The 14,250-nt window shown below is 45.9% G+C and overlaps 3 protein-coding genes across 4 annotated transcripts in view; 1 reads left to right on the top strand and 2 right to left on the bottom strand.

Moving 5' to 3' along the window:
* Positions 1-3,974, top strand: part of HAS3 (hyaluronan synthase 3) — a 16,184-nt gene extending 12,210 nt beyond the window's left edge. The window contains exon 4 of one of the 2 annotated variants that reach the window (XM_007449935.1): positions 3,631-3,974. In XM_007449935.1, the coding sequence (XP_007449997.1) occupies positions 3,631-3,723 (93 nt within the window). In that variant the 3' untranslated portion in view covers positions 3,724-3,974. Of the gene's footprint in view, positions 429-3,630 lie in introns of those variants that run through there. The other variant, XM_007449934.1, reaches the window with a different exon arrangement.
* DERPC (DERPC proline and glycine rich nuclear protein) lies at positions 3,293-5,910 on the bottom strand. Its single transcript, XM_007449936.1, has one exon. It carries the CDS (start codon positions 5,737-5,739, stop codon positions 4,117-4,119), a length of 1,623 nt encoding a protein of 540 aa, XP_007449998.1. The 5' UTR covers positions 5,740-5,910; the 3' UTR covers positions 3,293-4,116.
* On the bottom strand, positions 3,293-6,787 carry CHTF8 (chromosome transmission fidelity factor 8). The gene is made up of 3 exons (XM_007449937.1): positions 6,733-6,787; positions 6,348-6,465; positions 3,293-5,960 (listed from the first exon to the last, which is right to left on the bottom strand). Exons 1-3 carry the CDS (start codon positions 6,753-6,755, stop codon positions 5,736-5,738), a joined length of 366 nt encoding a protein of 121 aa, XP_007449999.1. The 5' UTR covers positions 6,756-6,787; the 3' UTR covers positions 3,293-5,735.
* Positions 6,788-14,250: the final 7,463 nt, after the last annotated feature.

The raw sequence follows: 14,250 nt of genomic DNA, 5'->3' as shown, positions 1-14,250 counted from the left end.
TCCTGCTGACAGTGCAGCTGGTGGGCATTATCAAGGCTACATACGCCTGCTTCCTTCGGGGCAATGCAGAGATGATCTTCATGTCACTCTACTCCCTTCTCTATATGTCCAGCCTCCTGCCAGCCAAGATCTTTGCCATTGCTACCATCAATAAGTCTGGCTGGGGTACCTCTGGCCGAAAAACCATTGTGGTGAACTTCATTGGCCTCATCCCTGTGTCCATCTGGGTGGCAGTCCTCCTTGGGGGGCTGGCCTACACAGCTTACTGCCAGGATCTGTTCAGTGAGACGGAGCTAGCCTTCCTTGTCTCTGGGGCCATCCTGTACGGCTGCTACTGGGTGGCCCTCCTCATGTTGTATCTGGCCATCATTGCCCGGCGATGCGGGAAGAAGCCAGAGCAGTATAGCTTAGCTTTTGCTGAGGTGTGACGTAGCCCTCAAGCAGAGCGGGAAAAGTGCAATGGGTAAGGGAGGGAAGGGGAATGGAGAAGATGGGGTGGGAGGGAGGAGGGACTGCTGTTTTAGTTTTTTAATGGTCCAAAGGACAAATGTGAAGTGCAAAGAATGGTGACTGTAGTACGGCCTGGGCCCGCTCTGCTTAGAGGAGGCAAGTCCAGCTCAGGGTGATGGAGGAGGCATGTATGTTTTCAGGCCGCCTGTCTGCTTGCCTCTGTGCACACAGTGGCCTCTGGGCAAGATTCCACTTCCTCCCCTGAGATCCAGAGGGAACTCAGAAGTGTGCTAAACCAAACAATAAGTTCCATTCAGTGGCAGCTTCTGACGGGTGAGTAAGCAAGGAGGGCCCGTGGGAAGCGGTTCTCTTAGCCCACCTGAACAAAATCAGAGGTGGTGGGAGAATTTCTGAGAGATCTGGGCCAACTAGTAACATGTCCCCACCTCAATCTAGTTATCAATGCAATAAAATTGTGCCTGAAATACAAGGCCCAGAAGCCTGATCTTTAGGCATCAGAAAACAGGGTCCAGGAATGGTGCTTTCTTATGTGAAGTACTGCATTCCACATCTCAACATCCCAAGGATGAGCCAGACTAGCAGGGAGTTAGCACTGGACTGGTTTTAAGTGTGAAGTGTGTGTATATATATGTTAAAAAGGAAAGTTTGCCACGAGGAACAAACGGTGGTGGTGGTGCTAAAGGCCATAGCTCAAGGCTCTATGGTAGGCCTTGAGCTGAATGTATTCTACCTGGAAATTGCCCAGATCTAGATTGTCTTGTCTGTGATCTCTGCTGAGGAGGTAAAATGTTTTTGTCATCTACCAGGAAGATTAAACCCCAACATGCTCAGAAAGGAAATGAGGGCTTAGGTATTTCAACCTGTATACTCCTGAATTCCGCTCTCAAATTCAGCTCTGACCGAGTCTAAGACAGCCTCCTCACTTCGCTTCGCTTTGCTTCGCTTCACTTCACAGTGATAGTCGCCTGTTCCACCCTCCTCCTCATTGGGTAAGTTTTTCAAGGTGGCGAGTGACACAGAGCCTGGACTCTCACGGGCCCCTCTGCAACAGGCAAGCCTGCCCTCAGCACGTGGGGAAAAACTATTAGGAGCCTCTGACCACACTGGCTACAGTCTTGGAACTAACTGCCTGGACAGATTCCTTGGCAGATGAGCAGTACCCATGACGTTCAGGCTACGGTTGTTGACAATCACCTCTAATGGAAAGCTTTTCAGTGTTTCCTAAGGGAACCCTCAATCCAAGCTGGTCATCGTTGAGACTGTCCATTCTCCTCAGTGGCTTCTCCAGGGAATTCTTACAGCCAAGTTGTGGATAGTCACTACTGCATTTGCTTGCTTCTGTCCAGAAACCAAACTAGGAGATGGAATTGGTATCTAAATCCTAAGGTTCTTCTCTTCTCTCACGCCTCTCGAGGCTGTTTGATTTCCCTCTTTTTTGGAGGGGGAGTGAGGGAAGGCCATTTTCTACAGATTTGCAATCCACAGACTGTTCTGAGCTCTTGGGTTTGAAAACTGGGATATTGACTAAGCCTCTGACTTAAGAGGTTGCTTGCTCAAGCGTGCTTACTCGCCAAACATCCACTCTCAGAGGGGCCTGCTGAGCCCTAAGAACCAGCACTAAGGTGGACAGTAGTCGAGGGGGCAAGCCTCTAGTGTGTCCAGGTGCTTCCTACGAAGGAACAAAGTGTGCTCTGAGCCAGACTGGCAAACCCTGGTGCTTCATCTCCCATGAACTCAGGGGTCTTCCAGCTGCAGCGAACACTGCTGCATCACACAGACCTTGAGTTTGTAAGAAGACGACTGCTGGTTGACATCAGGCCTAATCCATGAAGGCTGGGAAGAGGCGGCAGGCGTTTGCTGAAGGCAGTTGTTCCAGGCTCTTCCATGTTTTTGCTGGCCAAGAAGTAAACTATTTTGAGCACTAAAATGGAAGAAATCCGGTCAGCCAATGCAGAGCTCAGACTTCACTAAGGGCTTGTTTTTCTTCAGCTTTTACTTGAAGGGGATGGACTCCCAGATGGAGAACTCTTGGCTGTCCTACCATCAGCTCTGCCTTGCTCTGTGACAATCAACTTTCTCCAGATCAAGAGTAGGCAGGTACAAGTAGTGGGCCCACAACGTTTGACCTCAACTGGTTTTTCTAAGTTATTTTGTACATTTTTCAGCAGCGAAACCAAACTGGGTCTTCAGCTTTATTCCCGTTTCTTGTAAGGGAAGAGCCTTTATACAATTGGACACATTTTGGGTTTTCCTCAATGAGAATTTTAATCCTCTTTTGTATTATTTCTACAATAATTTGTAAACATATTTATTTTTACTTTTTTTTTTTTTTTTTTACTTTCAGGTCAAATTTTTTATACTGCACTTATTTGTCAAAATAAAGATTCTCACATAATGCTGGTCCCTCTGAGCTCCTCCCTCCCTCTTTGTACTTAACAAAAGCTATAGCTCTTTATTCCAGTTTCAAGATTGGTACTCGAGGAAGAACTAGTTTTGCCAAGGAAATTCCAGTGGAACTCAGAAGCAGGTAAGTTGTCACAGCTGCCTCTGGACCTGGGGAATACAGTAGGTCTACCTTGATAACTGCACACCTATGGTGGCTTAATTTTTTATTGTACAGAGTGGACGGGGTCTTTGGTGAAATTACGAGCCAGTGAGTGAGCCCTAGTTAACCAGCTAAGGCTAAAAACCAAAGCTTGTTTCCTCCTTGAAAATGTCATTATCTGGAAGGTAATGTAGGACTGTGGCCAAGCTGAAACAATGAAAAGCAGTGGGTAAACTTCCTTCCCTGTGGAACAGGTAATAAAAAGGGAGTGAAATCAATAGCCCTCTCATCCCATTTATTAAAGAAACGGTAAGAAAAGGTACAATGCAGGAAAACACCAACCATCCTTTCACATCAGGCTGAACGAAGCACAGTGATTTCTCCCCTTCATTCCCCCCACCCCCACCCCAATTCCCATAACCCCATCCACATCAGTCTAATTTTGAGGTTCTCTGATTGGGAGTACCAGTGGAGAGGGAGCGGGATGAGCACTGCAGCCTTGATCCTGGCCTTCTCTAAGTCAGTCCCAGGAGAAGGGAGCTGCAGGCCCGGTCAGGCCAGAAGAAATTTGGTGGCTCTCTGAAGTGTTTGCACTTCCCTGTTCTGTGTTCCAGCCCCCAGGGGAAGGTATGGCAGTAGAGGGTGACCAGGTCAGCGCTGCTGAAGCATGGTCTGCTCACCAACGCAACATTTCTAGACAGCAGTGAGCTGATTCTCCAGTGGTGAGCAGGGGACCGCATATGAATTGGAACCTGCAGGCCAATGTATCCCTGAGGAAAAGTCCACAAGAACAATTCAAGAAACCAGTAAGAAACAAGGGGCAGAAAGCTGTGGGACAAAAGCACAGCAGGCTTCTGGAAGGCTGGAGATTCCTTCTCGCAAGGCGGGATCATTCCCACCTGCCAAAGTCCATGTCCCACAGATAACATTTCACCTTCAGTCAAGAAAGACGCAGAGGGGGGAAAAAGGCTCATTTGAACTTGAGCCCCAGCTATGTACTTCAGTCTGTAGCTCCATATCTACCCTTTCACCTAAAACACAGCCCCTGCCCAGAACCACAGTGCGTGGAAACCAAGGTGGTCCTGGAGAGAAAATGGTGTTTAAGGGGGTAACATTCCATTTGGGTACATTGCAGCCATTGGACCCCCTGGTCTGGGGAAAGCAGCTGGGTTTGTGCCAGGGAGGCTCCCCACTCTAGGAAATGGGACCAAAGTCTTGCTTACAGGGCCATTCATCCTTGGAAAGGAAGCTGGGTTTAGACCCAGGGTCCCAGCTGGCCTTGCAAAAGGAGCTGGGTTGATACCCACAGGGCCTGCTGGCGAAGAGCCTAGGGGCCCAGGAGCTGACCTGGGGAAAGTAACCTGACCAGGGCCTAATGGGCCAGTAGACCTTGGGAAGGTAGCTGGACTTGGACCCTGTAAACCAGTGGCCCTTGGAAAGTTAGCTGGGTTGGAGCCTAGTGGCCCAGAGACTCTCGGGAAAATTGCCGGACTTGAGCCCTGGAGGCCAGCAGACCTCTGGAAGTTAACTGGGTTTGAAGCCAATGTGTTAGAAGACTGAGAGAAAGCAGCTGGGTTCAATCCCCCTGAACCTGTCCCCCTTGGAAAAGGATTAGCATTTACTCCCATGGGGCCAGCGGGCCTTGAAAAATGAGCTGAATTAGGGCCAATGGGGCCAGGAGCCCTCGACATGGGAGATGGATTTGGCCCTGGAAGGCCAATTCCCCGAGAGCCAGGACCCGAGTTTGGGCCTATGGGGCCAGGTATTCTGGCCATGGAAGATGGGCTTGTGCCCATGTTTCCAGAAGACTGTGAGAAAGCAGCTGAATTTGCTCCTAAAAGACCTGCTGCTCTTAGAATGGGTGCAAGATCTAGGCTTTGAGGTCCAGCCATTCTTAAGTTAAGACCAGATCCTGTGCCCAAGAGGCCACCTGCTCTGGTGTCCAAATTAGGGCTTGGAGCCAGGCCACCTGCCCTTGGGTTAGGCCCAAGGCCTGGGCCCAGGCCACTTGACCTTGGGTTGGGCCCAAGGCCAGGGCCTGGAAACATACCTGACCTCGGGGCAGGGTTTGTACCTACAAAGCCTGATCTCAGATTGGGACTTGGTCCGGGGCCCAGGCCAATGGGCCTAGGATTGGGAGGACCATTCCCAGAAGTCAACAGGACACCTGCTCTCAGGTTGGGTCCAGATCCAGGGCCCATGGGGCCACCACTTCTGGGGTCAGGACCTGTTCCCAAAAGACCACCTGGCCTTGGGTTGGACATAGGACCTGGCCCTGGGAGGCCCCCTAACCTTGGGTTAGACAGAGGCCCTGGGCCTGGAAGAGCCCCTGCTCGAGGATTTAGAGCTGACCCTGGGCTTGGGCCCAAGAGACCACCCGGCCTTGGGAAAGAAACTGCACCTGTGCCAGTGGGATTCATCCCTCTTGGAAAAGAAGCCATGCTTGGGTCACGAGCACCAGCAGGGAAAGGTGCTGGATTTGAAGCCAATGAGCCTGATGAAGTTGGAAAAGGAGACGGGTTCCTTGGAAACGGGGCCAAATTTCCACCAAGAGAGCCGGTTGCCATAAGGAAGGGATCTGAGTTCATACCCAGAGGGTGGCCTGTGTTTAAAGCAGGACCCCCTTGTGGTCCCAGGGAACTGTCCATCCGTCCTCGAGGTGGCAGCGGAGCACGAGTCCAAGGAGTTGGCCGCTCTCTAGGGAAAATCCGGGGTTCTTTCATACTTTCTTGGGGACGTTGGTGATAATGGGCTTGGGGCGAGTTTTGAAAAGGATCTTGTTTTTGATGAGTGCTGTTACCACGTACTGGGTGCCACTCCTGCAGCCAAGATCATCACAATCCTGCTCCCCGGGAGTGTGTTTAACAAGGACGGCAAAAGGTTTCTCCAGATGGATGATTTTCCCATACAGGATATGATGCCCCACGATCAGCACAGGGATTCCCTTTGGCAGAACAAGAATGAGATGCCTGAGGTTCAGGGCAAGGTCGTAACATTCAGGTGCCTTCTAGAGATGCTCTTGGGAGGCAATGCTGGCACCTCCACTCCCTCAACCACTGTTGAGAAGCCACAAAGGACAACCCACCCTCATATCCTTTTTACTCTTTCTAGCCCCAAATAACAGAATTTCTACTTTTAGAACTGTGACCTTTCCAGATTCCCCAAAGCTAAATTTCCCTGCTACTGCAGAGGTGGGGGGAGAACAAGCAATGGCTTAGCTAGACCTTGAATAACAAACCTGAGGGCAGTCCTCACTCTGGGTCCTGGGAGCACCACCTTGGTGTAGCTTGCTTTCCTGAAGCATTAGGCAGGGAAAGAGAAGTCCCCTCACCTCAGTGGTGTAATGTAGGTCTCCCAGGAGGTTTCCAGCTAATCCAGTGCTGTAGCGAGCCTCGATCTCCCCCTGTAGCTCCATCAGCCCCCATTCTGCCAGGCCTCCAGCCCCAGCACTGCAAGCAAAGGGCTGGCGGTTACAATATTTTGGAGGGGTGAAGGATGAATAATAGTGTCCTACACCACCATTCAAGGCCCAAGAGATCTCTTTGCTGAGCACGAATTCTTGGGAAACTGGGCAGTGCTAGACACTGAACTAGAAACTGAAATGCAAGGATTTGTGCAAGATGCACCTAAGGACCCCAATTCTTCCAGGGAAATTTCAAACCTATATAGCCCTAATCATTCAAGCTAAATTTTAGAAAGTCTCAAAAGGTACGCACCTGGAAATAATGATCTGCACCATGAGCTTCCCGTCTTTAAAAAGCAACTGAAAATAAGCTGTAGAGGAAAAAAAATGTCTTTAGGATAATAACAATAGCTAACATTTGTCACTTACTGTGTGCTAGGCACTTTTCTAAGTGCTTTAGACATATTTAATTTCAATTCCCTAACAACTCTATAACATGTAACATTTTTAAACTGATATGGTACATATCAAATTGCTTCAGATCACCAAGGGTCAACTACAGTGTGGAAAGTTAATAGGTATCACAACTGTGTTCAAGGTCGCATAGCTACTAGTCTACGAGCCAGGATCCGAACCCAACACATACACCGCAGAGCCCACACTCTTGGCCAGTATGCTAACTTGCCTTTCTCAAGGATATTATATTTTCCATTCTGCATGGTTCTAAAAAACTAAGGAATTCTTTTAGATTTTACTTTTTCCTTTGGTGATGACATAAGCTTCATGTCTGCCACTTTGGTTATCTTATATTTCAAGGTTCAAATGATATCTTTTAACTAAAAGCCAAGAGAATGGAAAAGGTCTTCCAGACAACTTTAGTGAATGGTAAGCTGATTTCTGATGTGATTCTCATCAAACACTTTGCCCATCTTTCATCATTTAGACACTAAGGATACCCTGACGCTTAATCTACTTTCGTTTTATACAACGGCACCACCTGGTGGCAAGTTTGCGGCACTCTACAAGAATGAGTTAAAATGGGACATTTTTGCCTGAACAACTGGCTTCTTGTACTTTGTCTTCCTGAGGACAGATTAATGGGGAGATTGAGGGATGGGGGATCTAAACTATAGCTTCTGTACAAATCTTTCCAATGAACAGATGGAGCCTAGTGGAAGGTTATCAGATCAGTGTTAACCAACTGTAGAACAGCAAGTTAATAGGAATTATAATTGTGCTCACGATTAGCAAACACCTGCTTAAAGTTAAACAGGTTTCCTTACATGTTAATCTTTGTTTTGGAGCTCCAGTGAAAAGTATATTCACAGCAGCCCTGTAAGACAGCGGAACCTCGAGCACCAAACACATTTTGGAAACATGAGGTTGGTCAATGAGTGGTCTTCAAATTCAAATATAAAGAGCAGCTAATATTTATTCAGTTTTCACTATGAATCAGATGCTGTGCATATATATCATGGGTGGCATCTCAACCACTCTGAGATAGGGACTTATCCATATTTTGCAGATAAAGTTACGGAGGGATACATTTGCTTTATGTGGTACACACACAGCTAGCAGGTGGTAGAGCCAACACAAGAACCTAGGTCATCCAACTTTACACTCATAATCAATACCCTCTCAAAGGAGAAAACCAAGTGAGAATAAAAAGGCATGAAGGCATCAGGCAGGCACTGCGTACATGCATTCAGCAAGAGCTGAATCAAGAAGTCATGTGTGAATAAGCCAGACCCGCTGTAGCAGTACCAGGTGTGGTACCACTTGACAACAGGTAATACACTGGCTCAGGACAGCAAAGGTCTTCTGACAGATAAGAAGGCCCCACCTCCACCATCAACAGAACAATCAAAAGCACTCTTAATATTCTTCCAAGGTTTCTTGAAGGAGAGACTAATAATTTAAAATAAGAAGGCCTGAATTCAGGTTCCAGCCTGTAAGTGTGGAACTCTTTCAGTGTCATCATACACAATGACCGTGGGGCTAAAACCTGGATTGTCTGACTCATTTAACTATCACGAAGACCAAATAAAACATATGTGGAGGGCTTCCCTGATGGCGCAGTGGTTAAGAATCCGCCTGCCAACGCAGGGGACACGGGGTCGAGCCCTCGTCCGGGAAGATCCCACATGCCACCGAGCAACTAAGCCTGGGCGCCACAACTACTGAGCCTGCGTTCTAGAGCCCGCGAGCCACAACTACTGAAGCCCACGTGCCACAACTACTGAAGCCTGCGCACCCAGAGCCCATGCTCTGCAACAAAGCCCACGCACCGCAATGAAGAGTAGCCCCCACTCGCTGCAACTAGAGAAAGCCCGCACAGCAACGAAGACCTGACGCAGCCAATAAATAAATTTTTTTTAAAAATGTGGAAATGCTTTAAAGACTAACATATAGTTAATTTTTTAAAGAATGGAATAAATCAACATTTCCACACTATAATTGTGAGTAAAATTCAGAGAATGGTAGGTACATTTTAGCCATGAATCAAAAAAGGCTCAATAATTGAAACTGAAGTTGTGAAGTTTCTAAAGGTTAATAAATGCATATAGATTGAGAAGAGTTCTTGTAAATAAGCTTTTGATGACTGATGAAACAGTATATTTTCCTTGATAAGTGTAAAATACAGGTGGTTTCACAGAAGCAATAGGGTGTTCACACAGATACAAATTTTAGGAAAATCATGGCAGGGAAGGAGATTAATCTTTAAGACCTCTGACCACATGTTTGAGATAGGAATGTGCAGACTGTTTAGGCAAAAGGGATGTAGAAATATTTTCAGTGCATTCCCCATTTCCTCGACAGTCTCCTATCAGAACAGGAATTCAAAACAGTGGCCTAAAGGGAATTCCCTGGTGGTCCAGTGGTTGGGACTCAGTGCTTTCACTGCCGTGGGCCTGGGTTCAATCCCTGGTCAGGGAACTGAGATACCGCCAGCTGCGTGGCGCAGCCAAAAAATAAAAACAAAAACAAAAACAAAAACAGAAAAAACAGTGGCCTAAGTGAATAAAGAAAAACAGATGCTTAGTAGCTGGGTCAGAGTAGCTGTACCTCCATACTTGTCGCCGTGCTTCAATGAGCACACACAGCTCTCTATCCACTTATGTAGGAGGCCCTGCCTGAGTACACCTATTGATACTGGCAGACATCTAGCAATTCATGTAAAAATAAGAATTCTGTGGCCTAAAAACTTGTGCTAGACCTAACGAGATGCTGGAGATGTGAATACAAATGAAGTTCACACCCAGCTTACAAGAGTCTAGCTCACAGGAACCTGTGGACTGATATGGCTATATTTATGTACATGAGGGTGTATTTACCAAGTTAGTAAGTGATGTAGGGGAAGGCATCCCTTTTGTGAATTTTAAAATTCTACTTTAGCACCTTAAAATATCCCATTGGCTGAATCAGATTCTTCTTCTTGCTCCTTGCTCTAGGCAACTGTTCTCAAGAGTAGGTATGTATACCTGAGTACGTCACTGATAACACAGCTGATGGAGGTGACAGGTAATATGTATTTCACTTAGTGTGGAGATGACTAAAAAAGATAATGAGGGGCTTCCCTGGTGGCGCAGTGGTTGGGAGCCTGCCTGCTAATGCGGGGGTCACGGGTTCGAGCCCTGGTCTGGGAGGATCCCACATGCCGCGCAGCAACTGGGCCCGTGAGCCACAACTACTGAGCCTGCGCATCTGGAGCTTGTGCTCCGCAACAAGAGAGGCCGCGATAGTGAGAGGCCCGCGCACCGCAATGAAGAGTGGTCCCCGCTTGCCACAGCTAGAGAAAGGCCTCGCACAGAAACGAAGATCCAACACAGCAAAAATAAACTCCTACCCCCAACATCTTCTTTAAAAAAAAAGATAATGAGAACATGCAGCCCAATCTGTCCTCATCCCCTTGAAAGTAGGCAGAAAAAATTAGTAGGAAAACAAGGAGGTGAAGAAGTATAATACAAGTCAAATCCTATTAGTAATAACAAGTAACATTATAATGAAAATTTTCCGTATAACAAAAAGATTTCTAAGTCTTCAGTCTCAACTCATTCCAACATTTAAAAGTAAGCAGAGCAATTTCTAAGTGCTTGTTCTAAGGTATTGCTTGTGTAGAAACTGCAGCTTTATCAAGAGCAACATCTGAAGGCACGGTTTGATGAATGTACCATATCAAATCATGACACTAAAAGGAGTCACTGGAAGAGACTGCCCAGCACCTCACTCTCAACAGCCTTGAGTTTAACCCCAGATTTAGCTAGGACCAACTAACTGGTCTTTGTTGAAGAATAATAATTCCAAGTTCCTGTACAGCCAGGAAGAACTGATGCCACTTTTCAAAAAGATGTTTAAATTCAATATATTTCAGAGTGGAGTCTCACAGGCCACAACTACAGTACATACTTGGAGACTTGGAGAGATTGGAAGGTGTGGAAAAAACCATCCAAACCTTTCCCCTGCAATGAATTATTTTGACTCCCTACCCCTCCCCTTATAAAAGGGGGAAATGTTTTACTACTCAATTTTGGGGGGCCTTTACATAGCTAAACAAACTAAACACATACGTTCTATATTCCTAACTTAGTCGAATGACTTTAACTATGTAAACAAAACTTTTTAAAAAGCACTTTGTATGTTTTAACTATTTTTTCCCTTAAAGAAAAAAAAAAGCCTTTGTGGGGGGCTTCAAGATTTCTAGAAATATTATCTAAGAAATTTCTAGAAATATCTGAGGTTGCCCCAGATCATCCCCGGTCTTGAGACCTGGAGTTACTTTGGAGATCCTGAGTAAAGTCTAGACACTGTTGTTTCTCAAGACAGTGGTCCAGATGACTTCAAGACCCCTGAACAAACCACAGAACAGCAAAGAAACCCACATTCTCAGAATCAACCAAGACTCACAATGGGAACCCTAATCAAAACTCAAAAGGTCTGTCTGAAATCAGGCCAAATCTGGGATACATCTTATTTAACTGTCATTTTGAAAGTCATTAAAAACCTGAAAAATCAAAATGCCACCACAATTTCTTAATTAGGAAGAAAAATTCAGGCAGAGCATTATCTTTGTAATACAAAAAGCTTCATTTCTCACATAGCTAAACCTTTTTGAACATTTATCTGGATTCTCTTTTCATCCTGAAAACAACCCTATGATACAGGTACTATCACTCCCATTTTACAGTGAGGAAACAGGCTTAGAGAAGCTAAAGGTTAAGTAACTGGTGGAACAGCTAGTAAGTGGTAGACAGGGAATGTGAATTCTAACTCCTCCACAATCCGGCCTGTCCTGCAGTCCTCTCACACAGCCCCTTCTCATGCAGGACATCAGTACAGGAACTTGCTTTACAAACATTAGTCTTCCTCATAACATCTCCCACAAGATGGCAAATAAACCACCTATGAAGATGTTATATCTCGCCACCGAAGTAACGATGACATCTGTTGGGTAGGCAGCTCAAAACAAATGAGGCTGCTTTTCTTCATATCCAACTGATGAGATTTAGGTTTCTGAAATCCCTAGAGATGTACTCAAGGTTACCTCCAGGATTCAAAACTACAGCCTGAACCTCTGTTTCCTGCCTGCGTAAGGTAAAATAAGTCAAAAGAACAGAGCACATTCTTTGTCACTGATTCATCTAATCTCCTACAAAATTTCTTATCCATTGGTTTCTAGTTGTTAAATTGTTAATATTACTAAGGTCTTAGAGAGAACATCATGAGCAATGATCCTCATGATGGTTAACTGCCCCCAAAATAAAATGTAGCAGAAGAAAGCATGGTATGTATCATATTAAACAGAATATGCAGCTTTCACTGAAACAGGGGCTTTGACTCAATGGTTTAACCTAACTACACATAATTAAATTTTATTACAGCTAAACAATGTTTAGCTGTAATAAACATTGGCCCTTTCATCTTCTTTTTTTGTTGCTTTTTAAACAGAATAAAGGCTTTAACTTTACAATTCTTAATTTAAAAAAATTCATTTTTATTTTTAAAAATTAAATTTATGACACAAAATGTTTGCAAATTGCTGGGCCAACAATTAGCACTTATTGAGTTCTTATTCAGTCCCAGAAACTACTTTGTGTTTAGGGACTCAGTGAGAACCGAATCAGACCTGGATTCTGATTCTGCCATTTATCTAGCCTGCGTATGACAGGGGGTAAATTAATCTCATGTTGCAGTTTCTCCACCAATAAATTGAGCATAAAAGAGAACCCATCTCAAAGGGTGGTTGTGAGCATTAAATGAAGTTTTGAATGTAAAGTCCTCAGCACAGTGCCTAACATGGTAAACCTTTAGGGTCAAGCTATTGATTACCTGGAGGAACATGGCATTTTCTTAGTACATGTCCAATAAAATGACTTTATACTACTCTGTACTTATTATTTTAATGTTTATGGTGGACTAAAACATCCTATAAAAGCAGCATGTTATCAGAATAAAATCAAGCTTACACAATGGGAGAACAATTCAAATATGGCAGTCGGGGTTCACCAAACTGCTTCTGGGATTAAGTTCTGGAACGTTTTTTACCTCTAAGCATGATAACTATTTCTCTGTGTGTCTTTCCATCAAATGAACAATTCAGGAACTTTTATATACAACTCAATACATTATTTTTATTAGCAGTGTTGTGATTTTGTGACTGATGGGGAGAGTCTAAGTTTCAAAGGGAAGATCTTGTCTCTTGACAGGCTTATGTTATGTCATTAAGTGCTAAAATCCAGTTTCTAAATGAGAAGCTTGCTCTCCTCCAAAAAGGGGCCATGGAGAGTAGATGGAACTGAATGCTTCCAAACTTTTCATTAGTGAAGAGTGGGTTCAAAAACGTGTGTGGACACTATGCATACATGTGGTACTTTCCCATCACATTTTAAGATTCCCATGATGGAGGGAATCAATTACTGGTATTTGTAGACAATGGGTAGAAAAGATGGCTTCAGTCGATCTGAGTTACTCCAGTTTTCTGCATCTTCTGCTACTCTGCTGCCCCTTCTACCCTTCCTCCTCCTACTGCTGTGGCACCCTATCTTCCCCAAAGCCCCTTCCTTCATAGCTCTACTTGAGGTCTCCCTCTGTACTGGATTCCCCTCCCATCAGCCCCTATCTTCTCCACCCTCTCCCCGACCCCCTCCCCTCCCTTCAATTTCAGCTACAAACACTTCCTATTTCTAGCCCCGCCCACTTTCTGAGACTTCTCCATCCGCTTCCCCTCTTCCCCCCCCCCCGCCCCGACAAATTACCCCCGACTATCTCTAGGATCGCTTACCAAGCTGTTTAACCCTTTCTCCTACCTCCCAAGGAAACTACTCTTTAAACTGCCTTCCTCCACTCCCCACCCCCGGAATACTCTTTCCAAACCGTTCATCCTCCTCCCAAACATCAGTCTTCAAACGTTACTCCTCTACCACCCTCATTTTCCAAATCGTTCCCTATTTCCCCCCCCCTCAATTCTTAAGTACTTCTCTCCTCCAGGACCCGACTCCACCCCACTCTTCTCTCGTCTCTCACTCCGCCCACAAATGAAGCTGGATCACTCTCCAGACTGTCTCTTCCTTCCAACCACCCTCCCAATTACCGCTCCCAGCAGCCTCTCCCCCACGACTTAAAATGTCCCCTCGAAGGAACCTCACAATCCCCCGCTAAGTCCCCTTTCTGATGTTCCCGCTACTTCCTGCGTTCCAGTTCTACCCCACTCTCGCAAGCATCCCGTGCTGGGTTCCCTCCCCACCCAGGGAAGAACCCCTTTCCGCACATACCTCGAGGTTCCGGCCCGCGCCGCCCCCTTCTCCGTCCTCCGCCCGCGCTCGGCCACTCTTTC

The sequence above is a fragment of the Lipotes vexillifer genome, unplaced genomic scaffold (assembly GCF_000442215.2).
Source record: "Lipotes vexillifer unplaced genomic scaffold, Lipotes_vexillifer_v1.1 scaffold1235, whole genome shotgun sequence".
In the NCBI taxonomy this organism is placed as follows: Eukaryota; Metazoa; Chordata; class Mammalia; order Artiodactyla; family Lipotidae; genus Lipotes; species Lipotes vexillifer.
Note: the sequence above shows the minus strand (reverse complement) of the source record. Positions and strands in the feature narration are given on the sequence as shown.

Bases quoted from the DNA above. Each gene is read 5' to 3' on its own strand.
- DERPC (XM_007449936.1), bottom strand. From the start codon at position 5,739: ATGAAAGAACCCCGGATTTTCCCTAGAGAGCGGCCAACTCCTTGGACT.
- CHTF8 (XM_007449937.1), bottom strand. From the start codon at position 6,755: ATGGTGCAGATCATTATTTCCAG. The intron at 6,466-6,732 runs GTGCGTACCTTT...CTTTGCTTGCAG, and splicing joins GTGCAGATCATTATTTCCAG to TGCTGGGGCTGGAGGCCTGG. The intron at 5,961-6,347 runs GTGAGGGGACTT...GTTCTGCCAAAG, and splicing joins ACCTACATTACACCACTGAG to GGAATCCCTGTGCTGATCGT.